This window comes from Excalfactoria chinensis, chromosome 1 (assembly GCF_039878825.1).
Source record: "Excalfactoria chinensis isolate bCotChi1 chromosome 1, bCotChi1.hap2, whole genome shotgun sequence".
NCBI classification, from domain to species: domain Eukaryota; kingdom Metazoa; phylum Chordata; class Aves; order Galliformes; family Phasianidae; genus Excalfactoria; species Excalfactoria chinensis.
The window spans coordinates 167697041-167723885 of record NC_092825.1 but is presented as its reverse complement, the minus strand read 5'-3'; the positions used below and the strand labels follow the sequence as shown (position 1 = coordinate 167723885).

Below are 26845 nucleotides of genomic sequence, written 5' to 3'. Positions count from 1 at the left end.
CTCAGGCTTGAAAGGTAAGTCCCAAGTACTATGAGAGTACGTGGGATAGCTGACGCATACTATTGAAAGTGTTTGTAAGTGGTTTGGTATGGTGAAAAGAAGTTCTTACTTATGTTTTATTTTACACTCAAGTGGTGTATCATTCTTGGCATCCTTCAGAAGCCCAAAGTTCCTGAACTGTGGTGATAGTTATTAAAATGAAAGCTTATGTTCTGTTGAAAAGCCTAGAATTCAAATTTTATTGGAGGACAGAACTGTATATTTTTCTTGTCCAAACTGTGTTTCTTGATTCAAACCAAGATACTGATGGTGTAGTTTAACCAGAAGCATGCAGCGTTTTCAGGTGCGTAAAAAAGAACTTGAGTAAAATTTTCTATCCAGTAGATATGCAAATTAATCTGCAAAATGTCATGCTATAAAATATCTGCCAAAAGTGACATAGTTCCATAGCAGTCTACTATCTAAAAATACAGTTGGAAGACTAGTGAGCTCTGTAGTAGAAGGACGTGGAATTGTTTACTGCCAGGACTTAATGGAATGTAATTTTCTACTGAAAAAAACTTGAAACTCTCATGACTGTGCTACATTGCAGATTAAGTGTTATTTGTTGTGTTGAGAAGACTGTCATGTTAAAAGCAAACTGTAATCAGTGGCATAGATGGAAATAATACAGTACAATTCTTGGGCTGCAGACTAGACCAGGGTGCTACTGTGGAGGACCTCAACTCTGTGGTTTGCTACAGAGACAGGACTAAGTAACTTCATCAGTTGTGTATTAAAGCTCACTTGAGAATAAAATAACTAACGAATATCTTAAGGTTTCATACTTTTGTTGATAAATTTGGAAAGCTTGTGTCTTGAACCTTGGTAGTTACAGTTCTGTTGGTTTGGAGATGGAATTGCCTACTTGAAACACGGTGTAAGTGAATTGAGGTCTGCAAAACGTGTTGTAAGGTGTAGAATGGGACCATTCAGAGTCTTATTTGTGTTCTGAAGCTTTTTTCAGCAGTGGAGTGTGGTACTGTGAAAGTGAATTTTAAATCTGAATTTCAAAAATGCCACTAAAATTGTCAGCTCCAGAAAAAAACATATTTTATGACCATACTATTCTCTGTATATATGCTCGTGTTTGCTCACTTAACTTTTTCTTTCTTTACTGAAGATTCTTGGATATCCCAGTCAGCTTCATTTCCTAGGAATCAAAAGCAACCAGGTGTGGATTCTTTGTCACCAGTAGCATCACTACCCAAACAGATCTTCCAGCCTTCTACTCAGCAGCCACCGCCTTCTAAACAGGTTAAAGTTACGTGTGCAAACTGCAAAAAGCCTTTGCAAAAGGGACAGACTGCATATCAACGGAAAGGATCAGCTCATCTTTTTTGTTCTACCACCTGCCTCTCATCATTCTCACACAAACCTGCTCCAAAGAAACTTTGTGTCATGTGCAGAAAGTAAGGGATTTTTATTTTATTTTATGTTGCGTTAGCAGCAAAATCCAGTAATACTTGAGATTGTCATGCATTCATAATTGTACTTTTAATGATGTAAAATTTGACTACACAGGTACTTTATATACTGTCAGTTTAATGTCATTTGGAAATGTTGAATTCATTGTTTACACAAGAACAAAATAAGAAGTCAAACTGAGTTCGGAGTAGGGCAGGTTATTTCTGTGAAGGACAAACACAAACTAGGGATTTTGAGGATGGAGAAAAGGGGGGGCTGGTGGGGGAGGCAAGGAGGTGAGGGTTGTCTGAGTTATATCCTGTGGTAGAATACATTCTTCAGATAAAAAATTCTCATGAACAGAGTAGACCTTTTACACAGAAACCATTCATTTTGAAAGTAGAAGGTACAAAGTCTAAAAACAGTAGAAACTGAAAACAGCTGGGAGAAACATTGGGGACTCTTCACTGTTGACTGTGTGTAGAGGAGAAACTTTGGATTTGTCCCATAGAGTATATGCAACAATGACAACTTTTCAAGTTATAGCTTAAGAGAATAGTAGAAAGGGTGACAAATGTACTTCAAAGTGGCTTATTCTGAATTATTGGGTACGTTTGACTTGTAATTTTTCACTGTTTTCATAGCTCAAAATTGCCAAAGGGAAATCTTCCAAGATAGCAGTATCTGAAGGGGCCTCTGGGAAGGCTGGGGAGGGACTATTTGTAAGGACCTGTAGTGACAGAATGAAGGGTAAGGGTTTTAAACTGGAAGAAGGTAGATTTAGTCTACATATTAGGAAGAAATTCATTACTGTGAGGGTAATGAGACAATGGAACAGGTTGTCCAGAGAGGTTTTGGATGTCCCATCTTTGGAGGTGTTGAAGACCAGGCTGGATGGGGCTTTGAAGAACCCGGTCTAAAGAATTGTAGGGAATTGGAACTAAAAGTTCCTTCCTACCCAAATCACTCTGATTATCTGATTTTATTTTCCCAGTGCTGGGTATACTAGCTGTACTGTTTTGTTCTGTTGGTATCCTAGTTCTGAGGTGCTCATACTTTTCTGTATCTTTTCCAGTAAAATCTCAGCCTAGTACGCCCTGCACTGACACTAATTGAATGATTAATTTTTACCAAGCTAAAGAAGACTTTGAGTAAAGACTGCCTTTGTTAATGTATGTTTTGGAGAAGATGATTGTAGCATAATCGCAGAATCACATATTTAGACTAATGGAAGATTTATATTATGCTGTGAGGTGGATGAATGGCTTGTATTCATTCATATCTATCTATTTTCATTTCTCATGAGACTTAATATCAAAATATAGGAAGTATTTATACCCTTTGTTTTCATATCTTGGTACACAGTAAATATCTCAGACTTAACACTTTAGCTCTTTTAAAATAGATGTAAAAGTTCCAGTTCCCTGAGCAATTACCTCTACGGAGCTAATTAAGAGCACTATACTCTTTCTGATGGTTTGTACAATTCCTTTTTTATGCACCTATTTCTTTTTGTATGGTAAATATTCCACCACATGTATCATAGGTGAAGCTGAAGAGCAATCTTTTTATTTCTGACTGAAATCTTGACAACTCATGGCTAAGTTAGTGTTCTCTTGAGAATTGTTCTTGGGTATACTTAATAGCGCATTGTAAGCAGCAACACGCAAATGAAAAGGCTTTATTTATGAATGATGGGAAAATAACTGATTCTTGGCTTCTTTTCATTGTTTACAATAGTTTGCATAGTTTTTTGGTTTCTAAAGAACATCTGTGAAGTCACATTTAGATGCTTCTTGAGGTGATGTTGTTCTTCACTTTGCCAAGTGAAGAACTTTTCCAAGGTAGCAGACCTGGTATCTTTCAGGCCTGACCTTGAATGTCTCCAGGGACTGTGCAACTACCACATTGCTGGGCAAAGTGTTTCATTTCTTCACTACCCTTATTGTAAACAAACAAACAAAACACAAATAAACCAAAATCAAAGCCTTTTTCTTCATATGCAGTTTAAAACTCCCTTAAATATAAATAATACTTTTTGACCTCAGACTCATCTACTTTGATGAGAGTTCATTGTCCTTATAAGCCCTTATAGAATCCAGCCAGGAACTCTGAGATCCTCAGGGCAGCTTTGGCTTTGTTTTGCTGACCAGAAATGTATCACATCCTAACCTGAATCTCCTCTAGCTTGCTGAAAGGCAAACCAAAAGCTGCTTAGTTTCCTTTAGTGGGAGGCAGACTTGCAAGTGGTTAATGCTGAGGGGATGGTATGACTTCATTTGCATAAATCATAAAATGTTTTGTAGTGACCTTAGAGTTCAAACAGCCTGCCATGGGCTGGACTGCTGCCTATCAGCTGAGGCTGCCCAGCGCCCCATCCAACCTGGCTTTGAGTGCCTCAGGGGATGGGCACCTGTGCCAGTGTCTCACCACTCTCTGATTAAATAATTTCTTCCTGATATCTGATTTAAATATCTCCTCTTTTAGTTTAAAGCTGTTACCCCTCGTCCTGTCATTACAATCCTTGATAGAGTCCATTTCCAGCTTGTAGGCCTACTTTCAGAGGAGCCTGTCTAGGGAGGCATACAGCATTTATCCCACTCATCCTAGTTGGAGCTCCTGTGAATGAGTGAAGCATGTCTTTTACAGCTCATGGTCACTTATAATACAGAGCCAAACTTAGCCAGCCCATGTTTTATTTTCTCTGCTAGTAGCACTTCTGTACATCGATGAAATATTCCTTTGGATTAGCAGGCACAGGAGAAGATATCTGTTTTTTCTCCTTCCTTCTAATTTATAGAATGTGATAGTTTGGAATTAAGAGTGAAACTGTGAGTGGGGACAGCCTTACAAACCTGTGGGATCTGAATTGAAAGGCTGGCTGACGAATGCGGCGCTTGTTACATGTGCAGCACACAGTGGAAGATCAAAGAAGATTGAAGTAATTTTTGTGGGAAGAGAGGAGAAGAAGATTTGTGTTGTGTATTTCATATCGATATTATTGACGGTTATTTGTTTGGTTTAATGCATTAAGTGGGTGCAGCTTCGTGGACAGCTAAACTGTTCAAATTATTTGGAACTCTGTGGTATTAACTGTTTTTGAATTTTCAAGTGAGAAGGCTTCTGGGCAAGCTTGTGGTGGAGATTTAATCATTTCAGTTAACAGAAGATGTTATTTGTTTGGCATGTGACTAACAACTCTGCCACAAAACTGGCTTGAAATGAAAGTATAAAAAGGAAGAATGAGTGCTACAATCTGTAAAGGTTTCTTGTTTGGACATATGTTTATATATGTACACTCTAGAGGATTTTTTTTGTCTTTCAGAGATATAACAACAATGAAAGGTACCATCGTTGCTCAAGTTGATTCAAGTGAGTCTTTCCAGGAGTTCTGCAGTACATCGTGTTTATCCTTCTATGAAGATAAACAGAATCCTTCAAAAGGAGCTTTGAATAAATCAAGATGCACTATCTGTGGTAAACTAACCGAGGTCAGATTGATTTTGTTTGATTCTGTTCTTATCCTCAGTAATGACAATAGTTTTAATAATCTCAGATTACAAATAAGAGAACTGAAAATAAGGAGATGAAAAATATGATTCAGTGTTTTTATAGGCTTAATATTCATGAAGAGAAAATGAAGGGAGAAAATAGTTTAGATTAAAATTACTTTAGTTAACTTCGTAGGACTTCTAAGAAAAATGGTTACTTTCAACAGTCTTATTAGTCACTGAGCCTTGCAAATGTAATCAGGGTCGCAAATAGAAGAATTGTCAGTTAAGAAGTCAAGATACACAGATGAATTTTTTACTGTATATTTTGAAATATTATGTGCATACTTTGGAATAAATACCATAAACCTAGTTTTAAATTCATATCTCTCTCTCTCTATATATATTTATGTATATATATATATATATATATTATTTATTTATTTATTTATTTTTTTACTTGATGCCATTACTGGACCCACTGTAGTGCAGATTACTACTTTACACAACTTTTAATGCGTATCTCTCACCATTCTCTACAGGGATATTTTATAAAATTGCCATTCTTCTCATATGCCCAATTATTACATTCTTCTGTGATCTTTGCTTGTAGGCAAGAGGAACAAAAGTGACTTAAAGTTTTTTTCTAGAACTTCAGGAAGAAAATAAATTTCTATTTCTATATTGTCTGTCTTTAAATAATTCTGTGAGCTAGTAAAATCTGGTTTTCATTATTGTGTTTGAATGTAAGATTTCTGGCTTTTCTAAGGCATCTTTGTGCTTGTGTGGTGATGGAGTACTTTTATTTCTGTTTTTCAGATTCGTCATGAAGTTAGCTTTAAAAATATGACTCACAAGCTGTGCAGTGACCACTGCTTCAATAGATACAGGATGGCAAATGGTTTAATAATGAATTGCTGTGAGCATTGTGGGGAGTATTTACCCAGTAAAGGAGCTGGAAACAATACTCTTACTATTGATGGTCAGCAGAAAAGATTCTGCTGTCAGAACTGCGTTGGTGAATACAAGCAGGTAATTATTTCTTAACCTATGAATTTAAATGAAACAAGCATTAATACTCATTAAATGTAAGCTGTTATTAGTAACACAGTTTTTTAATCTTCCAAGTCTTAAGTAATAAAAATGAAAATAAAAATGAAATGAATGCAAGAATGCAAATGGGGACAAACTAACCCAAGTGGGCCTTTTACTATTGGCATTCTTTTGTTGTTACTGTAATAACAGTACCTATTTGTTATAAACCAAGTAGCTTTGCAATTAACCTTCTCTTAATTTCTTTCTTTCTCATGGGTGTCTCACTTAGGAGTGTATTAATAACAAGGTTGTCATGCAGACTTACTAGTCCCCAAGCAGTGTTTTTTGCTGGATAGAAAAACTGGCTTGCATGCAATTGAAACTTTGAAAAATACGCAGGGCATGTAGGTTGGATGTTGCTGTGAGAATAGTTTGACACGTTGACTGTGTACCTGTGCTATGTCTCATCTCCTTTAACGTACAGAATAAGATTTGAAATCAGTAGTTACTTTCATTGTTCTGTGTCCTAAATTTTCTCTTTTCATTTTTATTTGGTTTGGGTTTCTTTTGTTCTTATGCTTAAAAATAATTCCAAATCAAGAAATCTGATGGTGAGTAGTGATGCACTTTACATTTTACAGAGCCAACTTAGCTCTGAACCAGTGCTAATACTGCTGGAAGGTTTAAATCAGGAAGGTTTAATCAGAATATCTGAAATATTAAATACTTTGGAGGATTATGTGCGTTTTGGAGATTTTGTTATTTTTTTTTCTCAATATATACTGCTTTGAGTTTCTAGGAGTAGTGCTATGAAATCAGAAATTACTGTTTTACTAGGAATTAATTTCTTTACCTGATTTTAAGCCTTTGCTTGACTGTGTGAATGGCTTCAGTGCTGCACTTTGCTTTGGGTTTGTTCTTCATCTTCCGTTTTTAAGATACCAGTGACCCAAGAGAAGCAAGAAGCCAGCACTGGATGTTTATAAGTTCCATGATGTTGCATCATGTATGTTTGTATTCTCTCTTAGGACATTCAGTTTTGCTACTATTGGGGTTGTGTGCTCTTATGTATATGCAATGTGCAAACAGCAGTACTGGAAACATGCGTATGTAAATAGCGTAACTGAAAACATAACATGAGCATTGTTCTTTTGTCACAGCTAATCCAAAAGGGACTTGATAGGTTTCCAAGATACTAAAAACATAGGCATGCCCAGAAGCCATGGGAAGACTTGAAGAAACGGTGAATACTGTCTCTCGAAGAAACAAAAAGGCATGAGATTAACTTTGAACTTGAGACATTCCCACACAACCAGTGTAACATGCACTGCATATGGAATTAAGAAATGAACGTGGAATTTTGAGAGGTTGAATGATAAATCTGTACTTCTATTACAGACTGTACTCTGTTCAGATGTTTCTTTTTACATTGTGTTTAGATGTGTATTTGAGAATGGGAAGGATGTGGGTAGCGTAGCAAGTTGCATATTCCAGTTTGACTTGGGGAGGAGGACCAGTTTGCAGAGCATTGGAATCTTCATAAGTAGTGGTAGATATTGCACGTTTATTGTGCGGATCCTTAAGAAAAGCTTATACAATTCAGAAACATTTTGGTGCATTCAGTTCTGACAGGAGGCTTCGTTCAAACAAGTTCTTAATATTTTTTTTCTTGGTGCTGGGAAACTGTAACAGGCTGTGAGAAGCTTAACTCTAGTGCTTATGTACATCTTGTTTGGACTGGTGATTAAATGTAATTAATCACTGTTAGATATCAAATGCTCACGGAGCATGAGAATTTGAGAGTGTTTTTAAGAAAACTAATTTTAAATTAGGAGCTTTTTTAGTTTGTTGTTGTAGGTGTCAAAGTTGCTCAGGGCGCAGCAGTTAGTATTTCAAAGTAACTGGTTGTCTAGCGAGGTACATTTAAGCTTCCATTTCCATTAAGGTTTTTGAACTGAATGTATTCAAGGAATTCTGTTTTTGAAAAGGAATTCAGATTTTGGAAAATGAAAACTCATTGGGCCACGATGGGTAAATTATAGGCTTCTTTATTCAGTAGTAACAGTATTTTCTTGGAAATTTTTGATTCAGATTCGGCTGTTAAGAGAAGGACAGAATATGGGAGAGTTGCTGTTACATACTGAAATAAACTGGAGTCAATAATGTAGGAAAAGTTGATGTCATTTGATTACAGCCTTGTGCTATACATCTTGTTACTGTGTGTCACATAAGTTTCAGCAAATGTTTTCTTACGTTACTGTAAAATAAATAGGTTTTGCTGGTACGAGCTTTGTGTTAAGCAGTTCATGTTGTAAATGTCATAAGACTATCACTATGCTTTACTTTTGTAGCAGCAATAAATGAAAACTGGATTTTATTACTTGTACCTATATATATACCTCATCCCTACTTCTTTTAATAAATTTTACACTGATTTAAACAATCAATTTTTATCAAGTTATCATGGACAGTTTTTCTTCCTTTTTAAGATGTGCACAATAAACATTACTGTGGCTATTGAAATGGCCACTGGGCGCAAGTGATCCATTGTTTATGAAGAGTTTCTTTCCTCTGCTTTAGACTGCCTTGGTGGGAGGCAGGGAAATAAGCGTATTTCCTGCCATGGGAATTAGGTCTTTCTCTGAAGTGCCTGAATCGTGTTTAAAAGCCGTGGGTGCCTGTAGCTTTCAATGTACTATTTCAAACTCTGCTTTAAAACTGTGAGACAAGTGATCTTGAATTCTGTGTGCTGTTTTCTGCTTTCCTGATAGGAGATGGTTCTTTTCTTGCCTACAGCTGATGAAATTGCAGAGTTTAACTTTCTTTTACTATGGAAAATAAATAGGAGAGCACAAATTGTGTAAGAACTCCAGAGAGGAAAAACCCACATAAGTTTAGGTATTCATAGCCTAACTAGTGATTGCTAACTATATGCAAGAGCAGGATAGTTTCCTGATAGTAAAGTAGCAGGCCAGGGAAACAGCTAAGTGCAAGTCAAGCTGTTTAATTAAAAAAAATGTATTGTAAATAAATACAAGCAAAAGGGAAAATGACATTAAAACAACTTCCTCCCTAAAAACACAGTCACTACGACAGTATAGATAAAATAATACCAAGAGAAAATCCTTATTGGAAGCAGATTAATTTTTTAATTATTATTATTATTTAATTTTTTTGTTAACCTGAAGACTATTACTACTGTACTACTTGATTGTATTGAGCTGAGCTATTGAGTTTCTGGCCCATCACGTCTGGGGAGACAAAGACTTAAAGATGCAAAAAGAAAACCAAAACCAACCGTGGAGATGAATGAGATTAGTATCTGGCGAGGAGATGACTACATTGCCTACAACATTGTGCAAATGCTGACATACTTTGATGCCTTTGAGTAGGTGTCCCGTAATTTAAACAAGAAATTACCTGTTTTAAAACTTAGTATATGTGCAATAAATTGAAGCAGACCTCAAGTATGCTTGCAATGAACACATGTTAACCAAAGCAGTTACATACACCGTTTCAGTGGTTTTGCTCCAGGTACCATTGTAGATACTCTGTACCAAAAAAAAACCAATAACCTTCATTTTCAAGGTAGTTTCAATCTTGTTTGTGCCGTGGTTTGTTGGAGCAGGTGTGGATCTGGCAACCTTGTTCTAAGGAACAAGTGAATTCCATGACTTGGCTTGTGATACCAGCAGCACCTTCTGACTTCCAGCTGCATTCTTTAACTGCTTTGCCTCCTGGCCTTATCAGCCCAGTGCTCTTGATTCTGGCATGAAAGGTGTTTGATGCTTTACTAATGTTCCTTTTTTCTTTCTTTGTTGCTTATTTTTCTTATTTCTTTCCATAACTAAAATTCTTGTTAAAATATCATTGGACTTCTTTGCTTCGGGTGCTTCTAAAAAGTAGTGGTCCTCATGTGCTGTCAGAAAAAATAGCTTTGCAGTATCATTTATCTAGTGAAAATTTTCCTTCAGCACTGAATGGAACTATATTGGATTGTCTTGCTTGTTTAGATGATGGCTTCTTGAATGGGCTTCATGACTAACCAAGCTGTGCCATCCCTTCAAGCTATCTATTCACTTACAGAAAAGCAATAGGAAAAGCCCAACCTAGGCAGCTGTGTTTTCTTACTTTGAATGCTATCCTTTGCCTAACAATTTATTCTGTGAAAGTTTCCTTAAAACTTGTTCCATCTGCTTTATGTGTACAGAGGTTGAGGAACCTTCACTCTATGCTATTATATACATACCTGTTCTACAACTTAGTATTATTATTAAAGTTCATATTCACTCTCATAGAAGGTACTGATATCTACTAGTTTAAATTTTATTAAATGCTTTGCTAAAATGTCTCGTTGCATAGTATTACAGTCAAGTGCTTAGGGTTCTTAACTTGTTTCATGCATTATCTGTGGTTTTTCCATGTCTCTTGGGTATTAGAACTGATTTGTACTGCTGTTTCTGTTTTTTGGGGGTGTTGATTGGGTATTTTTTTAATTTGGTGAATTTTTTAATGTTTTTTTGGGGTAGCACAAGTAGTTATATCATTTGTTTCCTGCATTTGTCACTGCTCTTGACCCTCTTGTTACAAATGGCTGTTTCAGTAAATACAGCTGTTAAAACCAGTAGCTGTGAGGGCTGAGCGGCCCTTAGAAATACTGATCGATCTCTCAGTTTTGTTGTGTTGTTTGTTTTTATAACTTATTTCTGGTCTCTTCAAAGAGGCAGTGTTACGGTTGGCAGCCATTTCAGTCAGACTGATTTAGTGGTGCACCCTCTTTCTCAGGTTGTAAACCACTTTTGTCTGACTGCATAGAATCGTAGAATGGCTTGGGTTGGAAGAAACTTCAACAGTCTTCAACTTCCACCCCTCTGCTGCAGGCAGGGTTGCCAGCTGCTAGGTCAAGTACTAGATTAGAGTGCTTATGGCCCCATCCAACCTGGCCTTAAACACCTCCAGGGACAGGGCATCCACAGCTTCTCTGGGCAGCCTGTGCCAGCACCTCGTCACACTCTTAGTGGAAAAACGTTTCCCAGTGTCTAAACTTCAAGTAATACTTAGTCTGGTATTAAGTAATCTTCTGTCTTACTTATCACTCAGCTTAAATAATGTCAAATCTGATACTGTATATGTCTCTACAAACTGAATTAACTGGATGTTTTCTACCTCATCTGCCATAGTTTAAATGACAGTTTCTTGACAAATAAAGACTAATGTCCTTCCTGCTCAGATTTTGTTTTTCTTGTGGGTTTTTTTGTTGTTATTTTTCAGTTCTTTTGAGGTCTCTTGGTTTTTACACCTCCAGTTTTTTGTGTTACTGATACAAATCAAGTTGCTCTGGAAGATATTCTATTCTAATACCCTTTATTTTACTATTTCAGATGTATTTCTTCAAATGCAAACTCTGTTGCTCTTCAACTAAAAACCAAAACAAAAAAAACCACACCACATAGATGTACTAGTAGTAAGTGCTCAGGATATTTCCAACCCCCTCCCATGCTTTATAAATACAGTGAAGTAGGTACATCAGATATATGTTTCTGAAGAGAAGTACCTACAACAGACTTTTGAGATGTGGTCTGCATGGAAGCACAGGAGATTACTATGGAGAAGAAGCAAGGAGGTGATGTGTGTAGGTATTGATGTTAGAATGGGAATAGCCACGTCAATGTACTGCAGCACCTGGGATCGTTGAAGAAGGTTGAGAAAAAGCAAACCACAGAGCTGAAACAGGAGAAGTTTTAATTTAGTCAATAACTTTTTGAGGTAAGGGAAGAAGGGATTTTCAGCTCTGATTTCCCTTGATGTTTGTCAAGAGATGAAACTGACAAAAAGAGAGGGGAGCACCAGCAGTGAGTGATGCCAGAGAAAAGTTCCTGCACATGCTGTTCATTTGGTTGCTCATCTTGTTCAGCTGAAGCGCAAATTGTTTCATGTACAAGGGCCATAGAAGCAAGTACTTCAGCCTTTGGTCTTCAGGCTTGTGTGAATGCTTTTGAGGTGTTAGTAATCTTAAAGTCTCTAATTAGAGCAGGGAAGAGTTTGCAGTTGTTCTTGATTGAGAGATAGTCTGAGTGTGGTATTACAAAAGGCTGAATAAATAATATAGTTCCTTGTTTCTTTGCCGTTACAGATTCTGCTGACATCTGGTTCTTTTCTTAGATGTGGGTGCTGCTTCCGGATCCATCTGGACCATCCTTTCAAATAAATCTGAAGCAGTTTAGCTGATGCTTCCTTTATTACCTTACTAATGCATCTGTATGATCCTAGAATTCTGTGTAGTGAATACCTGTACTGTTCTACTTAAATAATTTTTCTCTTCTCCATCCCTTACCATTCTGTTTGAACACAAGTTGACTCTTTCTGCACCAGACTATTTTCTAGAAGCTTTCCCTATTTTTAATCTTATTTCTAATACTTAACTGTTACTTCATAAAGCTGTGGTATGTACCGATCTCTCTTATGTGGACCATATGAGTTCAATTGTAGAGCACTTCATCTGTCTCTAAACAAATCTTAGTGCTGCTATATAGCACTCTAGCAATCAAATGGTCTTCTAGTGTTCTCAGTCTCCTGGCCCTTGCATGGGAGTGATAATGGCAAGAGCACTCTATTACACTGCAGCTTTTCTTCATCCTTCTGAAGGAACATAAAGGAGATAATACTGCTGCTCTTAATGGAGAATAATGGCTTGTAGCACAGGTGCCTAGATCTTAGGCACTGATAACCTTTATTGGTATACTCTTGCAGCCAAAAAGGCCAATGAAGGAGAATTCAATTTGTATTAGTTGCAAACAGAAGTGAGGCTTACTTTTAAAGTGCTGGGAAATTATGTTATTCTGATAGTTTCTCTTGGGCTTGATGTTTCCTTAAGTAGGATGTATGCAAGAGGAGCTCTAAACCTGAACCTTTCAGTAAGATATTAAGGAAGACTAGTTCTGAAAGGATTATTGCTAATAATGGCAGGAATATAAATCACACACCTCCCAAATGAATTTTATTTCCAGAAGTTTGCATTTCTGTTGCAGCAGTACCTTTATTTTTGGAGCACATGCAGTTAATTCTCTGTTTTGTCCTGATAGATTTCTATAGCTTTCAATCTGAGTGGAACGCTGTCCTCGCTGATAGAATGAGGATTTTAAATGTATGCTGAACTATTGAATCCTAAGAATTGGAAGCTGTGTGAAACGTTTTTTCATTTTTTTTTTTTTTCCTGAAATTGCCAACCATGAGATACACATCATGAAATAGACCTGACTTCTATGATGTAGAATAAATCTAGAAGTCTAATAGGAAGTCTGATGTATACAAACACGTAATGAAAGAATGAAAATAAGAATGTCTGTTTCAGTATTTAAACTCTGTGCTTTGTGAGAGGCCAAAAACTGATGAGATCCAACAAAAATCTAGGAGGATGAGTGAGGGAGAGGTGTACTTGGGCATCAGTTTTCCTCTCAGGTGATCATTGCCATTTTCTAGGAATTTTGCCTCTCTATTAGCTTATCTTTTTCTACATAGCAATCCAATTGATGCTGTTTTCTGTACTAATTTGGTAACAGTCTTTTTACTTAAATTTTCACGTGCATGTTTAAGGATGGTAATTTCACATTTTTCACAGGTTACTGTAAAAACTCATAGGCACAGCATGGAGATGGAGCTTTTTGAACTTGCAGGAAGTTGTACATGGAAGGAGAACGTTTACTACTCTATCTTGATGGTTGATGCTGAATTCATTCCATCTCTGAAGCTTTGAAACTCAGGCTGATTTGAAATGCATACATTTTACCCATTACCGTTTTTAACCGCCACTGAGGTATCATGGAGAGAGCAAGGGGAAGTCAGTTTTTCATTTAGAATGGGAGACGACTGCTAAGAAAGCAGCTTTTGAGGAAGATTTGGGTATTGTGATGGACAGGCTGAACAGAAGTTAGCAGTGTACTTTTGCAGTAAACTCTTCCAACTGCATCCTGGGCAATACCACAGAATCACAGAATGGCTGAAATTGGAATATGCTTCTGGAGAATTGTGTCCATCCCTCTGTTCAACGCAGGCCACCTGGAGGCAGGTTGAAAGGACCAAATCCATAGTTTTGAGTATCTCACGGGATGGCAACTCCACAGCCTCTGTAGGCAACTTATTGCTGTATTAGCAAGAGGGTGACATGTAGGTCAAGGGAACTTATTTTTCCCCTCTTATCTGTACTTCAGAGACTGATTCTGGAGCAAGGTATGCAGTTTTGGATTCTCTATGATGAAAAGCATTGGCATATTAAAGTAGGTCCAATGGAAAGCTACCAAGATATTTTCAAGGGCCAGGGAGGACAGGTTTTGAGAGATGAGTTCAGGTTTGAGAATACCAAATGGAGGTGTGGGTGGTTAAATAGAGGATGGGATTGGGCTGTTAAAGAAGTGCACAGTGGAAGGATGAGAGATGACAAGCGCTATTTTAAAACAAAGGGACCTTTGATTGGATACAATGGTGGGTTTTTGTTTGTCATTTGTTTTTAATCTGTAAGTTGATGAAATACTTCAAAGAGGTGTTTTGTTTTGTGTTGTTTTTTTTTTTTTTTCAAAGAGATTTTGGAATGCCTATCCTTGGAGATGATTAACTTGACTGAACAAGACCTGAGCAACTAGCTCTGGACCTACATTGAACAGGGCGTTGCACTTGATCTCTGGAGATCTCTGGAAGTCCTGTCCTGTCTATGTGATTCTGTGCTTCCGAAGTGAGGAACAAAGCAGTGATGTTTATAATGAAATCAGGAAGTTTTGTGTTTTCTTTCCCTCCTTACTTAGTCAATAACAAAGGTTTCACTGTTCATTATTCTATTACTATCTCTACTAATACAGGTTTTTTGACTCATGACCACAAAATACTAACAACACTGATGCAGCTTTGTTTTTCTTAGTTTTCTTTCTTTTCTAAACTCCCTTTTCCTTGTGAATGGCAAAAATTAAGTTCAATTGGAAAGAAAAGTATTCCATAGTAAGGGAATGAGGACAGGTGTACTGGTTCAAATCTGGAATTGTGACACCTGCAGGCCGTGGAAGTGGGCATTCAGGGAAGAGTGAGAACCAGACAGCTGTGCTGATGGTATTTTCTCCTGAGCTTTTGACTTTCAAGAAGAAAGGATCTTGCTTGCTCTTCTTAGTGGATCTTTTGAGTGCTTGTAGGACTCCCAGTAAACACAAAGTGTTAGTGTCTGTGGCACTCTTCAGTAAGAAGTGATGACCTTGTTGTGTGAAGAGACATCCCCTTTTGTTTGTCTTCTTCATCTTTCTGTTGAACTTCGAGTGAATTCTTATCTTAAAAAAGGTAACAAACACAACAAACAGTTGATCTGTAATGCCCTTCAAAATACTGCTCTTGGTACTGTTGGTCTGTCATTATCATTTGTCTTGCTTTTGGGTCAGAAATGTGCTGCAGGAATCTTCTTCTATCCTATATGCTTATGTGATTCTTCTTAGCTTTAGTGAATTGTCTGCTTATTGCAGCTTTGAGAATGCTTTTAGAGAAAGGGTTCTCAAATTTTACTCCTACAGGATGAAAGTAATGCTGCAGATTCTCAGAGATGAAAGGCAACCTGTTGTGATGAATGTGAGTTCCAGAGTACAAATGTAATGATACCTGTGTACCGTGAGACGTAAATGGGGAAGCCTTTGTGTAGGACTGTTAAAATATATTTTCAGTGCAGCTGTTTAATTCTGATCGATTAACAGCTTCAGATGCACTTGAATTTGTTTGTTTTTTTGAATAATTTTTATATTCAAACATAAGTTTAAGGAATGCTGTCAATAGTAATAAAAATACATGAAGTTCAGCGTAAACAAGATGATGGCAAGTCTTTGGAAGCAACCGTTTCCAAAGTAAGTTTAGTAAACACTGAGCAGCTTACTATAATTAAGTATAAAAGTATTTTTGTCTTGCCATGTTTTATAGCCTGTTTGATTTTTATTTCAGACTAAGAACTTGTGAAGGTTCCACTTAACTCTGTTGTTTTCTGGTTATATTGCTGAATGCTGTTTGTTAAGCTGTGTCGTCATATTTCCACCAGGACTTCTAGATTTGTATGTTGTGTTGTTCTAGAAATACTAAGACTATACATGCGTGTAGGTTTCTGATGGTCGTGTTTCATTGGACTTTTTCAAAGAAGTGAAGTTTGGTGTGAAGTGTGATCACCTGTATTCTCACTGACATAGCCTAAAGAATTCTTAATTTCCAGCTTTGTCTCTTCAAGCCAGAGGAGATGAGCATGTATTGGCAGAATAGCTTCAGTTTGTAGGTCAGTGGCTGCATTTTGATCTTGGCATCTAGTATGAATTTTTCCAGTATTGCGGCTAATGAAAAGCATTATCAGGTACCGGATTGGGTATATTTTTAAAGGCAAAAAATTAAAGCAAGATGTGAAGGAAGGATATGTGAAGGAACCATGTAAAATACTCTCCTATAGGTAGAAGCTTGATATCTGGGTGCAGACTCCTTTTAGGAGAAAATCCACAGTAAAAATTTCATTTAAGTGGCATGTGCAAATTTCGAAGTTGCTGTAGTATCTTGGAATTGTGTTGTTCTCTGCAAGGTGCTGCACCCACTCCGTGGAAGAAATGTCCGTGGAGTATTTTCTGATACTCAATAAGCTGTCTGTCTGTCTGTCTGATATGACTCATCGTTGTTTAAATTAGGAGTTCTCTGACCAGGCAAGGTGTTTAGACCTTCCTTTATGGTGCATGAGATGTGTACTTCACTGATAATTAAATAGTGCAAGTGGTGGGTCAGAATTACTGAGTTTTGTCTTCTTGCTTTACCGTTGGCATTTCTGCTTGGTAGTATTTTTCTTTGCTTTTTGCAGAGCATTTATTCCTTTCTGTTGAGAACTTCCTATTGGAAGATGCCAGAATTCAGTGCATTGTGGGGTGTGAGGAGTTGCAGTTCCTCGATGGGTTGAATGAGGAGCACAGTGACTCTGCAGTACTTATTTTCTGTGTGGCAGACCAGAACTAAAAGACTCTAGAAGTTAGAAAAGTTCTCCAGTGAATGCTTTTATTAAGCAGCTTCTTCAAGTAACTCCTGCTCAGTAATATTAAGGATGTTTGGGTGAGGAATAGAATGCTTTTTGCGCAGGTTTATCACCATTATTTACATCACGTCAGACTGCTTTTTCTTGCCATGCAATCATTGTCCCACCAGCAAGGAGAGCAAAACTGTTGTTTTAAACTCTGTGACTCATCAGAACTTGTACTCTTTTGTCACAGGTCACAGTTTGTAGGTAGTGGGTGGTTACTTTATTAATAGTTTTATTTTTTCAGACTTTGTGTGTTTGTTTTTTGTTTTTACACAGAAATTTAACCATTTTCCCTCCAGGAGGGAAAGACCCAACCATAGTGCCAACTGCACTTGAGAAGTTGACTGTGAGAGTCAGTTTAATATAGGGAGCTTCTGATGGGGCAGAGAACTGCAGAAGTAAATAAGTTTTCCTCTGTATTTGTTATACTAAAATGTAAAACTAAAAGCCAAACATAGTTTTAACTAATGAATTGTTTTGCTTTGTTTTATGTTTTAGAAATATGGCAAATTAACATCTTGTACTGGCTGCAGAGCTCAGTGCAGGTTTTTTGACATGACTCAGTGCATAGGACCTAATGGATATTTGGAGCCATACTGCTCAACTGCATGCATGAACACACACAAATCAAAACATGCAGAATCACAAAGTAAGTGACAAGGATGATAGATTTTCATCACTGATAAGTGCAGACTGGATTTTTGTTGTTGTTTGAACAGTGGGAGCGGGTTATCTTGTTTTAGAATGATTCTGTGAAGATGCTTAGTGACCTCAGGTTTTAAATGTAGATTTTATAAAAAGATGGTGTTATATTTAACACTAGTAGAGGAACCTGTGGAAGATACTTCTCGCTGACCTTGTTGCATGATTTCCGGATCTCTTCAGCAGTTTTAAGGCTTCTGGGTAGAACAAAGTTGAGACGCAGTTTGTTCTGGTCTGCCACAGAATGACAGTGCAGCTACCATGCTTGTAAATTAATGTATTTTATTGTCTTGGGGCCACTCTATTTTATCTCCTCAAGCTGTTGTCTCTTGGTGAAGGATGAAAGAAGTTATAATGTGTGTAGATATTCTCAAGAAAGATGTTGAACCTGGGTGAAAGAAATGGATAACTAAGTTTAACGTTTGTGTTCTTCAATACACAAAGAAGACCTAATCTCGGTTCATCAGACTCCTAAGTTCACAGTGCTGTACTGAGTTTGCTAGAAGGTGGTACTGCTTCACATTCAGTGCTGAGCTTTACTGGAAGAATTCAGCCATAAAAAAATTCTCCGAGATTTTTTGCGTTACGTGACTTAGAAGCTGACTGGAAAACAGAAAATTAGCTTTTTACAATGAAAAGCTGACCTGTAACCCAGTATTTCTTGCATTACTGTTTTGTATTAATTTTGTTTGTAAACTACGTTTTTCTTTTAGGTATGGAAATTATTTGCCACTTTTGTAAACGAAACTCTTTACCTCAGTATCAAGCCACAATGCCTGATGGAAAACTGTACAACTTTTGCAGTTCCAGTTGTGTAGCTAAATTTCAGGTTAGCTGTTGTGTTAAATATTTTCCTCCCTTAATATTTGTGTACCTGTGTTTGTGTTAAGTATTTGCACATTAAACTAATTTGCTTTTATATACATGTTTATGACTTTTGATTAACATAGATGCTTATGGCTCATAACAATTTCTTTTGAAATTGCTGTTTCATTATAACACTGGCTAATATTTTAATAATGTATTTCTCCTCGATGCTATAAGAGAATGCAACCCAGTACCACTGCCCACCTTATTTTTCCCACTCCAGCCTCTCTGTGGAGGTGAGTTTTGCTATTGTGCGTTGATAGTTAACAAATTTCATCTCATCTCTGCTAACTGCAGTCACAAAATTCTCATGTTGAACAATATTTTGCTAACAAAGGTGTGTGGCATCAGGAATAGTGACTCTCTGAAATGGAAGGTAGGATCTAAGTCATTTGAACTTCTGTGGATGGAACCAGCTGTTTAAACGATGTCTAGAAACCAGAGTATTGCAAGCCTAATGATAAGCAGACTGTAAGAGGCTGTTGTGCTTTTTCAAAGTGTCCTATTTAAATATGATCTAAAGCATATGTAAAAACGCATTGTAATGATTAACCTCTAGGATATTAAGGAATAGTTCAAAGACACTGTATGTAAAAACAATGTATGGTGTGTGATTGATAATTGTTCATCTTGTGAAGAGAGGGTTACACCCATACAGAGGTTTCTCATTTGTCATTATATTTTGGGAGTTTTCTGCAAACCAGTCTCTTAATTGCTCCCTTAACCTCTGTCACAGAGCACTGTTTTTGTATTCTTAGTATGTCAAGACAAATTAGTTATACTTGCAGACTCTTTCAACCTCTTTTTCATTCTTTGGGGTCTTACAGTTGATTGCAGCCCAAAGAGCTCTCAGATTGAAAACTTGGTGTCATTTGAATAAGAAAAATAAAGCTAGCAAATGGCAAATGCAGCCTGGGCCGCCTTAGATTTGTAGAGAAATCAGCATTTGGCTACATTACTAAATGTAACAGATCTCTTGAAGTATTGTGGGTTCTTGATCTTACTGAGACCTTTGTAATGCTTCTGATGTGGTTTCAGCACTACGTATTGTCTCTCTAATGTTGTAGTGGAGTTTAGTTAGAACAGTTGTACAGTCTATAAGTTCTCAGTAAGACCAAGGACAGAAAGATGGTCTATCAGATTCTAACTTTTGATAGTTTCCATGTATGCAATATCTAGAAGAACAAAACGTATTTACCTTTAGATGAGAATTGATCATATGAGAAGAGCTTCTTCTGTTCATTTAGTATTTAGGTGGAAACGGGATTATATAGTGTGATATGACCTTTGGATGTGTTCTCATGGGAAGTCTGATACTTAAGTATCAGACACAGTGGGGGCTGAATCTGGGTTTAGTTAGTTCCATTCAGCCATGCTGTAGTACTTTCTGCAATGATCTTTTGAAAAAAGTAACTGATGCATTATGATTCTCCATACTTCTCATTGTTTACTAATGTGGATAAATTGTGTTTTACATTTATGATATTATATTAATCCATTTTTCTTACTGTGCTATTTTTTCTATAGTCTTCAGTCTTGTAGGAGTTATCCTTTCCAAAGCAAAATAATTGCTGTTCAGGGTCTGTGCCTCCCTTCTGCAAAGACTTTTAGTCCTTTTGGTTTACAGATGGATCGGAATGTTTATATTCCTAATTTTGGCTGCAGTATTTTTGAGTTGGTTATTTTATCTTATGAATAACCTTGTTTCTAGCTAATTGTTCCTTTAATCTATTAAAATACTTGTAGATTTAGCCAAACTGCTTGTTGTGCAACTTATATCCAGATCTGTGTTTCCCTTCATGCAGACAGTTTGCAGTAGCATTAATTTCTGTAATAAAGAGTGTAAAGAAGGGGAAGTAGCCTGACTGATATGATTGTTAAGTAGTTGGCTGTAGAATAGTGTGGCTGTATCTTGCTCTTTGTGCTCCTGTTGGAGGATGGTGTTGAAGAGCAAGGAGCAGAACTGCTCCAAAGCTTTGTTGTTATAACCCAGTTTTGCTGTCAGTAACTTTACTGGGTCAGTTCAAGATCTTGTACTGAACTTTTCTCTTAAGGAAGCATAACATTGCTAATTTATTTCTTGTGAACATGGAGGCTTAGTACAAATGTCTTACAAAAGTAAAAGTCTAAATGCCTTGAAAACAAGCTATCTTATCAAAACTTCGCAAGTTTCCAGAAAATTCTTGCTAAAACTTATTTTTCAGTTTGTGGATACATATGAAGAATTGTAGAACTATAATGTGTAAGAATTAAAAGTACTTTTCTGTGTGGATGTGCGTGTATAGCTGGTTGCTCACTGTGTGTTTTCATAGTTGGGTCCTGCTCTCTGTGCTCCTTGTATCTCTCTCACTTTATCTTCCTCTCTCTCAAAAAAGAACTTGTTGAAGTGGAAGCATGTTGCTGATGCTTGGCATGCATGTTATAGAAATAACGTGCTAAATCGGATTGTGATAAAAATAATTGAGGGTTCCATGCTGAGCTTGGAAGGATCATGTGTGTGAGGGTAAGGAAGATGTTTGGTTCCTTCCCTATTTAACTTATAGTATCTAAATTTGCTTGTGTGTAGTCCTGATGGGTGACCTTATTCTTCTGCATAAAAGATTTCTTGTATGTATTTGCTGCTCTTTCATGTTAATGAACAGTTTGATTCTTTCTAAAGTTCTTTTACTTGAACTAGAGAAAGAAAATGATTGCAGTTAGACTGCCTACTATACCTTCTGTGTAGCATATACACTTACGTACATAAATGTTTCCATAGTTTGATTTTGCATTGCCATGAGCAAGAATAACCCTTCTGTCACTTACCACTGGGGTGAAAGGAGTGGCAGGGGCAGGCCAGAAGCTGTACTGCTGCACTGGTCTTCTCAGAACACTTCTGCGCAGTGTCTGCCGTGTTCAGTTGTGATTTGACATCTTACAACAGTTAATAGTGGTTGTATTGAAGCCTGAAAAGGGCTGTATAGTGATTTTTAGTTTTGCTTGGCTCTTCCCATGCCCTTCATGTTCAGGACAGAAATTTAAGATTGTATTCAGGGACATACATGGATATGATTTCAAGTATGTATTTGATAAAGCATAACATCGATGAGGTCTTCCTTCTCAGGGAGATCTGTGAAAGATTTTAATGAATTTACTACCTCAGTGCTTCAGTGTGTGTAATAATGCTTTCAGATAATCCCTAAAGATCTCTAAGTCTCTGTTCCAGGTACCTTGTAATGCAGGGGGAAGACAGGATGGTGAAAATACTACGATTGCCATCTTGACTCATTAAAACACTATGCGGAAACAGTCCTTAATTGCAAGCAATGCAATAGGAACTTTATGGAGACATACTAAAACACGTTGTGATTTAACTCTTGGTTTAACAATTATTTTTGCTTGTTTAAGAACTGTCAGTCATGTGTATTTAGTCCTTTACTGATCTCTTAAATAAATATATAAATAAAAATTGTGTTTATGATTAAAAAACAAAACATAAAACAAACCAACCCACACGTCGTTTTAGAACCATACTTAATCACTCCGATTTTATCTGCATTTGTAAGATACTGTATTTTGTATTTATTCTTTAGACTGTTTGAGGAATATTTAAAACAGTCTAAAATATTTAAAACAGCCTAAAACCAGGTGATTCTCGTATCTTCAGCTTTAGTTTTTCAACTGCCAGTCCCCTAGACCAGTTGGGGCTTGAATTTTCAGTAAACAGTTGGGAAAATAAATAAAAAGAGATAGAGGTGAAAATAACAAAAATTGATATTTTATTTTTTATGCTTTCGCCCTCTAAGTAGGGCTTTGGGGTGCTATATTTAATGGTAACTGCAGGCATCAAAAATACATTTACTTCTTTTTTTTTTTGGTAAGCACTCACCATATTTGATCTTCATTCCTTCCTTTCTCATCAGTATTCTTATACAGATTGTCACATCTGCGAGTTCTTTAACATTTCCTTCCTTCATGAACTGGATACAGTAGGTATATTTGCTTTGTGATTTCTCTTTGTTTTCAACCAGAACTTACAGGGTTTTCATTGCGATTATGTAATCCACATGGCAGCCTGTGTTGAGAATGACATTTGCTTTGTGTGGAAGCCTGCAAAGGCACAAATACACAGATTGGGCCTTGACCTCAAAATGCTTTTGTGACTTCACTGAAGTCTCTCATATTTTCAGTAGTATGAAGTGGAGAGGTAGTAACAAATGTGTGTAGTGAGGTCTTGTTTTTTAATAGATGTCTTGTTGGGAGTGATATGGGAAAACTTGCAGAGAAGATGCGTATAAGAGATTTGTATTCTGGATTTTTTAGGTGTACGTGATCACTAAAGCCTTGTCTTGAATGCTCAATGAATAACATGCCAGTGGTTGGTTGATGTAGGGAGATACAAAAGATTTTCTGGGAAGTATATGCAAGACCTGCTGGAAGGCTATTTATGCTATAGAGTTCTCTACCTAATGATTGCTGCAGAAATGCACAAAGTGAATTCTCAAGTTACAAAATTAAATTCTTATTCCTACATATGAAATCTACAGTATTTCTCTTGATCTGAAAAACCCATAATTGTTCAGGGCCTGGCTGTTCGAAGGATTGTGTCTTCCAGCCATGGTCACTGAAGCCAAGTAGGAATATTAGCTAGTTCTGACATACCTGAGTAGATACAGCTTTATCACTAATAGCCTGTTACTTAAAAATGATTTCATTTAAGTCATATTATTAGGGAAGGTAGTGATTATCTGCTTTGGTCTGGTTGGGATTTGAAAATATTTTTGTAGGTCTTTGTCTGAAATTATTTGGCCAAAATAGGGCAAGCGTTTTGTGATTAACAGATGTTCACTTTGGGGAGGGTGGGGTTTGTTGTAGTAGTTGTTGTTGTTTTCCCTCAAATAGCAGACAGAGAAACATAAGATAAAAGAAATATGACCTAAAATGCAAGTGTAAAGGTTCAAGTGTGGAAAATCTAAGATGATGAGGAAAAGGAAGAAGACTAACCTGCTGTGCTTTTGCCTAGATGTGCTCCTGTGCTTATCTGTAAACTTCAAGCAGTGTAGGCTTGAACAGAAAGTGCATTTTCAAAGTAACTTTAATTGTAGTGATGTATATGTGTATGTTTTTGTTTTTCAGGCTCTCAGTGATCAGTCTTCAACAAATGGTCAGTTTGTGTCTCCTGGTGATATTCAATTGAAATGCAATTATTGCAAGAGTTCTTTCTGTTCAAAGCCAGAAGTGCTAGAATGGGAGGTAAGGTTTTTTCCCCTATTATTTTTAGTACAGTGAAATGTCTACAAAAGTTTAAACCTTTAAATGCATTATGATTTTTCTATTTTATAAAGCACAGAGACTTTTAAGTTAATAAAATCTGTAGAATGGTTCTGGAGAATATAATCCAACTTTGGTTTGGGTAACATCCATATTATTTGTTCGTGTAACAAATAAAAGCACATCTGTGGAATTTAAAGAAAAGTGTAACTTTTCACCTCTGCTGAAAATTTGTAATCTACTTTTGTCTTTAGTCATTGTAGTGCATAGCTGCATGAATAGACTGTTGTTATGCTGCTCTGTAAACGGAAGTATCAGAAGAGAATGTGCTGAGAGTGACTGCCATATTTTTCTGTTTAGCGTTTTCATATGAATTGATGACTGTTTGTAGCATTTGAGCAAGCTTTGCTCATTGTTAGCATTAGAAGCCATGCCCTAATTGCATGCTTTCATGGTTGTTTACACAGCATGTAAAAATCTGCAATTGTACTTACCAGATCTTAAGATTTCATGTTAACCCTCTTTCCGATGCTTTGTAATTTTGTGTTTAGAATAAAGTGTATCAGTTCTGCAGCAGAGCATGTTCTGATGATTATAAGAAACTGCACTGTATAGTTACGTACTGTGAATACTGTCAAGAGGAGAAAACACTGCATGAGACTGTGAATTTCTCTGGCATCAGAAGACCGTTTTGTAGTGAAGGTATGTATGTATTTAAGCTGGGGGTTTTTTTGGCTTGTATGTTTTCCTGAGGTCATTATAGTCTTATTGCAGTTGACTTACTGTACCAGTATTGAACATTAAAGTGTAAGTTACCAGCTCATTCTGTTGTACCTGAGGCTGAACCAGAAATTTTCATTGTTATTACTGTATATATGCCTATTAATTCATCTGAGCTGCTTTTGTGGTTGCCTGTTTAGTTTTTCAGGACTTAAAGCCTGGTTTGAAATGTATACAGCAGAACCTATACCCATTCTACCAACACTGAGTAATAGCAAGACTTCTGTTTGATTAATATCTTATAAATTTAATAGGACAGTGGAAATTCAGTCTGTATTAACATTGGAATTATTCTTTAAATAACCTTTCTACGTTGCCTGTTGGTGTAGGTTGGGTAGTATCACTGTAATATTCTTGACTGATTATATGGATTTTCAAAAGGAAAGCAAACTATACAAAGACAAAACTACACAAATCACACAGATATATATATATATATATATTTTAAATTGCATCAAAATATTGTCTTAATAGAAACAGAAAATAGTCTTAATCTTTCCACTTTGGGTGAAGCGTTCTTTGATAACCGGTATTTAATCCTGATCTTAGAATTTTAACAGCATCTTGAGAGGATGTGGTATTTTGTTTCAAATAAATGGAATGATAATGCTTTCGCTATTATTTAATAAGCTTCCAATTTACTTGTACAAGAATCCTGTTAGCCTGGGGAGGAGTGGAGTGTGTGGCTGGAGGCATCTTCCTTCCTATATCTGTTATAGCTCTGGACTTTGGAATCTTTTGTTTCCGTTGAATGGAGTGTGGTGGTGGCATGGATGTCTTCACCTTCACTACATTCTTGTGCTCTGGATTGCAGAGTGGTAGCTGGAGAGGAAAAAGGACAAAAGACCCAATTTTAGAGTATATTGCAACACTCAATAACACCTAGCTAGAAATTGTTTCTGTGAATAGCAGTTTCACAGAATATATTCAAATATGAAGGCAACTTTCTTTGAGCCTGTAGATTACAGAATACACCAGCGTAACCAGTGTCACCATGTTGTGACCTTCCAGTACTTAAAGGGAGCTCATAAACAGGAGGGAAAACCTTGTACACAAGTAGGTAGTGATAGGACAAGGGGAAGTTACTTTAAACAAAAAACAGATTTAGATTAGATGATGGGGAGATTTTTCAGTGAGAGACTAGTGAGGCCATGAAACAGGCTGCCCAGAGAAGTTGTGGCCCATGCAAGTTTTGTTATTGCAGTCTGTTCTAGAAACTTCAGCAGCAAAGATGTTTTCAGTGAGCATATGGTTATTCTTCACCAGAAGATGCTGTATTATGATTTTGAGAAGAAATACCAAAGTCAGAAAAGATATTGCATTTTTGGAAGGAATCAAGATCTTAATGGGAAAACTCTAGCCAGTTTCAAATCTGTGTTTGTAGGAGGCCTCTAAGTAAAATCAGAAGAAGCTAAACAAGGTGATGTTGAAATCTTTTTAAGAGTGCTTGTTCATCTTCAAGCAGACTCATGGGAAAACCACAAATACCACTTGACTGCTTATGTCTACCTAGTAGAGTACTGAAAGTGCCATTCTCTGCTCGTATTTTTTAGACCTGAGTTGTTTTGTTTTTTTTTACACATGCATACGTTTCTTTATTTCTATGCACTTACAAAATGGGTGAAGCCTGGCACCTACATTCAACCCTCGGTTTCCCCTGGAAAACTGTTCTTAAGGGCACGGGTATGGAACAGAGCTGGCAGCTCATTAATGACACCTTTCTGACAGTGCAGTGGCTCTCCATTCCCCAGCAGAAGTCAAGCAGGGAAGGCAGGTGACCATCGAGGCTGTGCAAGGACCTGAAACTTAATCTGAGAGAAAAGAGGGAAATGTACAGGAAGTGGAAACAGGGTTGTGTAGCCTGGGAGGAATGCAGGACTGTTGTCCGTGTGTGTAGAGATAGGAATAGGAAAGCCAAGCTGTGGATGGAGCTGAACTTGGCGAGGGATGTGAAAGATAACAAGAAGGGGTTCTACAGTTGCATAGGCAGGAGGAGACAGGCCAAGTTTCCCCTCTGATGAGAGGTAATGGGGAGGTGCCTTCCTCAGACATAGAAAAAGCTGAGATTACTCAGTGAGTGCTTTGCCTCAGGCTTCCCAGGTCTGCCAGGACCCTGTGCCTCTAGGTGAGGTTGTGGGGAGCAGATTCCTTCAATCTGTAACAGTAGAACAAGTCTGAGACCTCTTCAGGAAATTGAATGTGTGTAAGTCCATGG

General features: G+C 37.1%; 1 protein-coding gene across 12 annotated transcripts in view; it reads left to right on the top strand.

Annotated features, from left to right (window-relative positions):
* The window catches only part of ZMYM2 (zinc finger MYM-type containing 2), a 95633-nt gene that overhangs the window by 30974 nt on the left and 37814 nt on the right, over positions 1 to 26845 (top strand). For 10 of the 12 annotated variants that reach the window (XM_072326572.1, XM_072326580.1, XM_072326574.1 and 7 more), the window contains 5 exons: positions 1163 to 1451; positions 4772 to 4937; positions 5757 to 5969; positions 23716 to 23832; positions 24402 to 24552. In XM_072326572.1, coding sequence (XP_072182673.1) covers positions 1163 to 1451; positions 4772 to 4937; positions 5757 to 5969; positions 23716 to 23832; positions 24402 to 24552 — 936 coding nt within the window. Of the gene's footprint in view, positions 1 to 1162; positions 1452 to 4771; positions 4938 to 5756; positions 5970 to 7132; positions 8410 to 17529; positions 17681 to 18446; positions 18563 to 23715; positions 23833 to 24401; positions 24553 to 26845 lie in introns of those variants that run through there. The other 2 variants (XM_072326584.1, XM_072326583.1) reach the window with 2 other exon arrangements.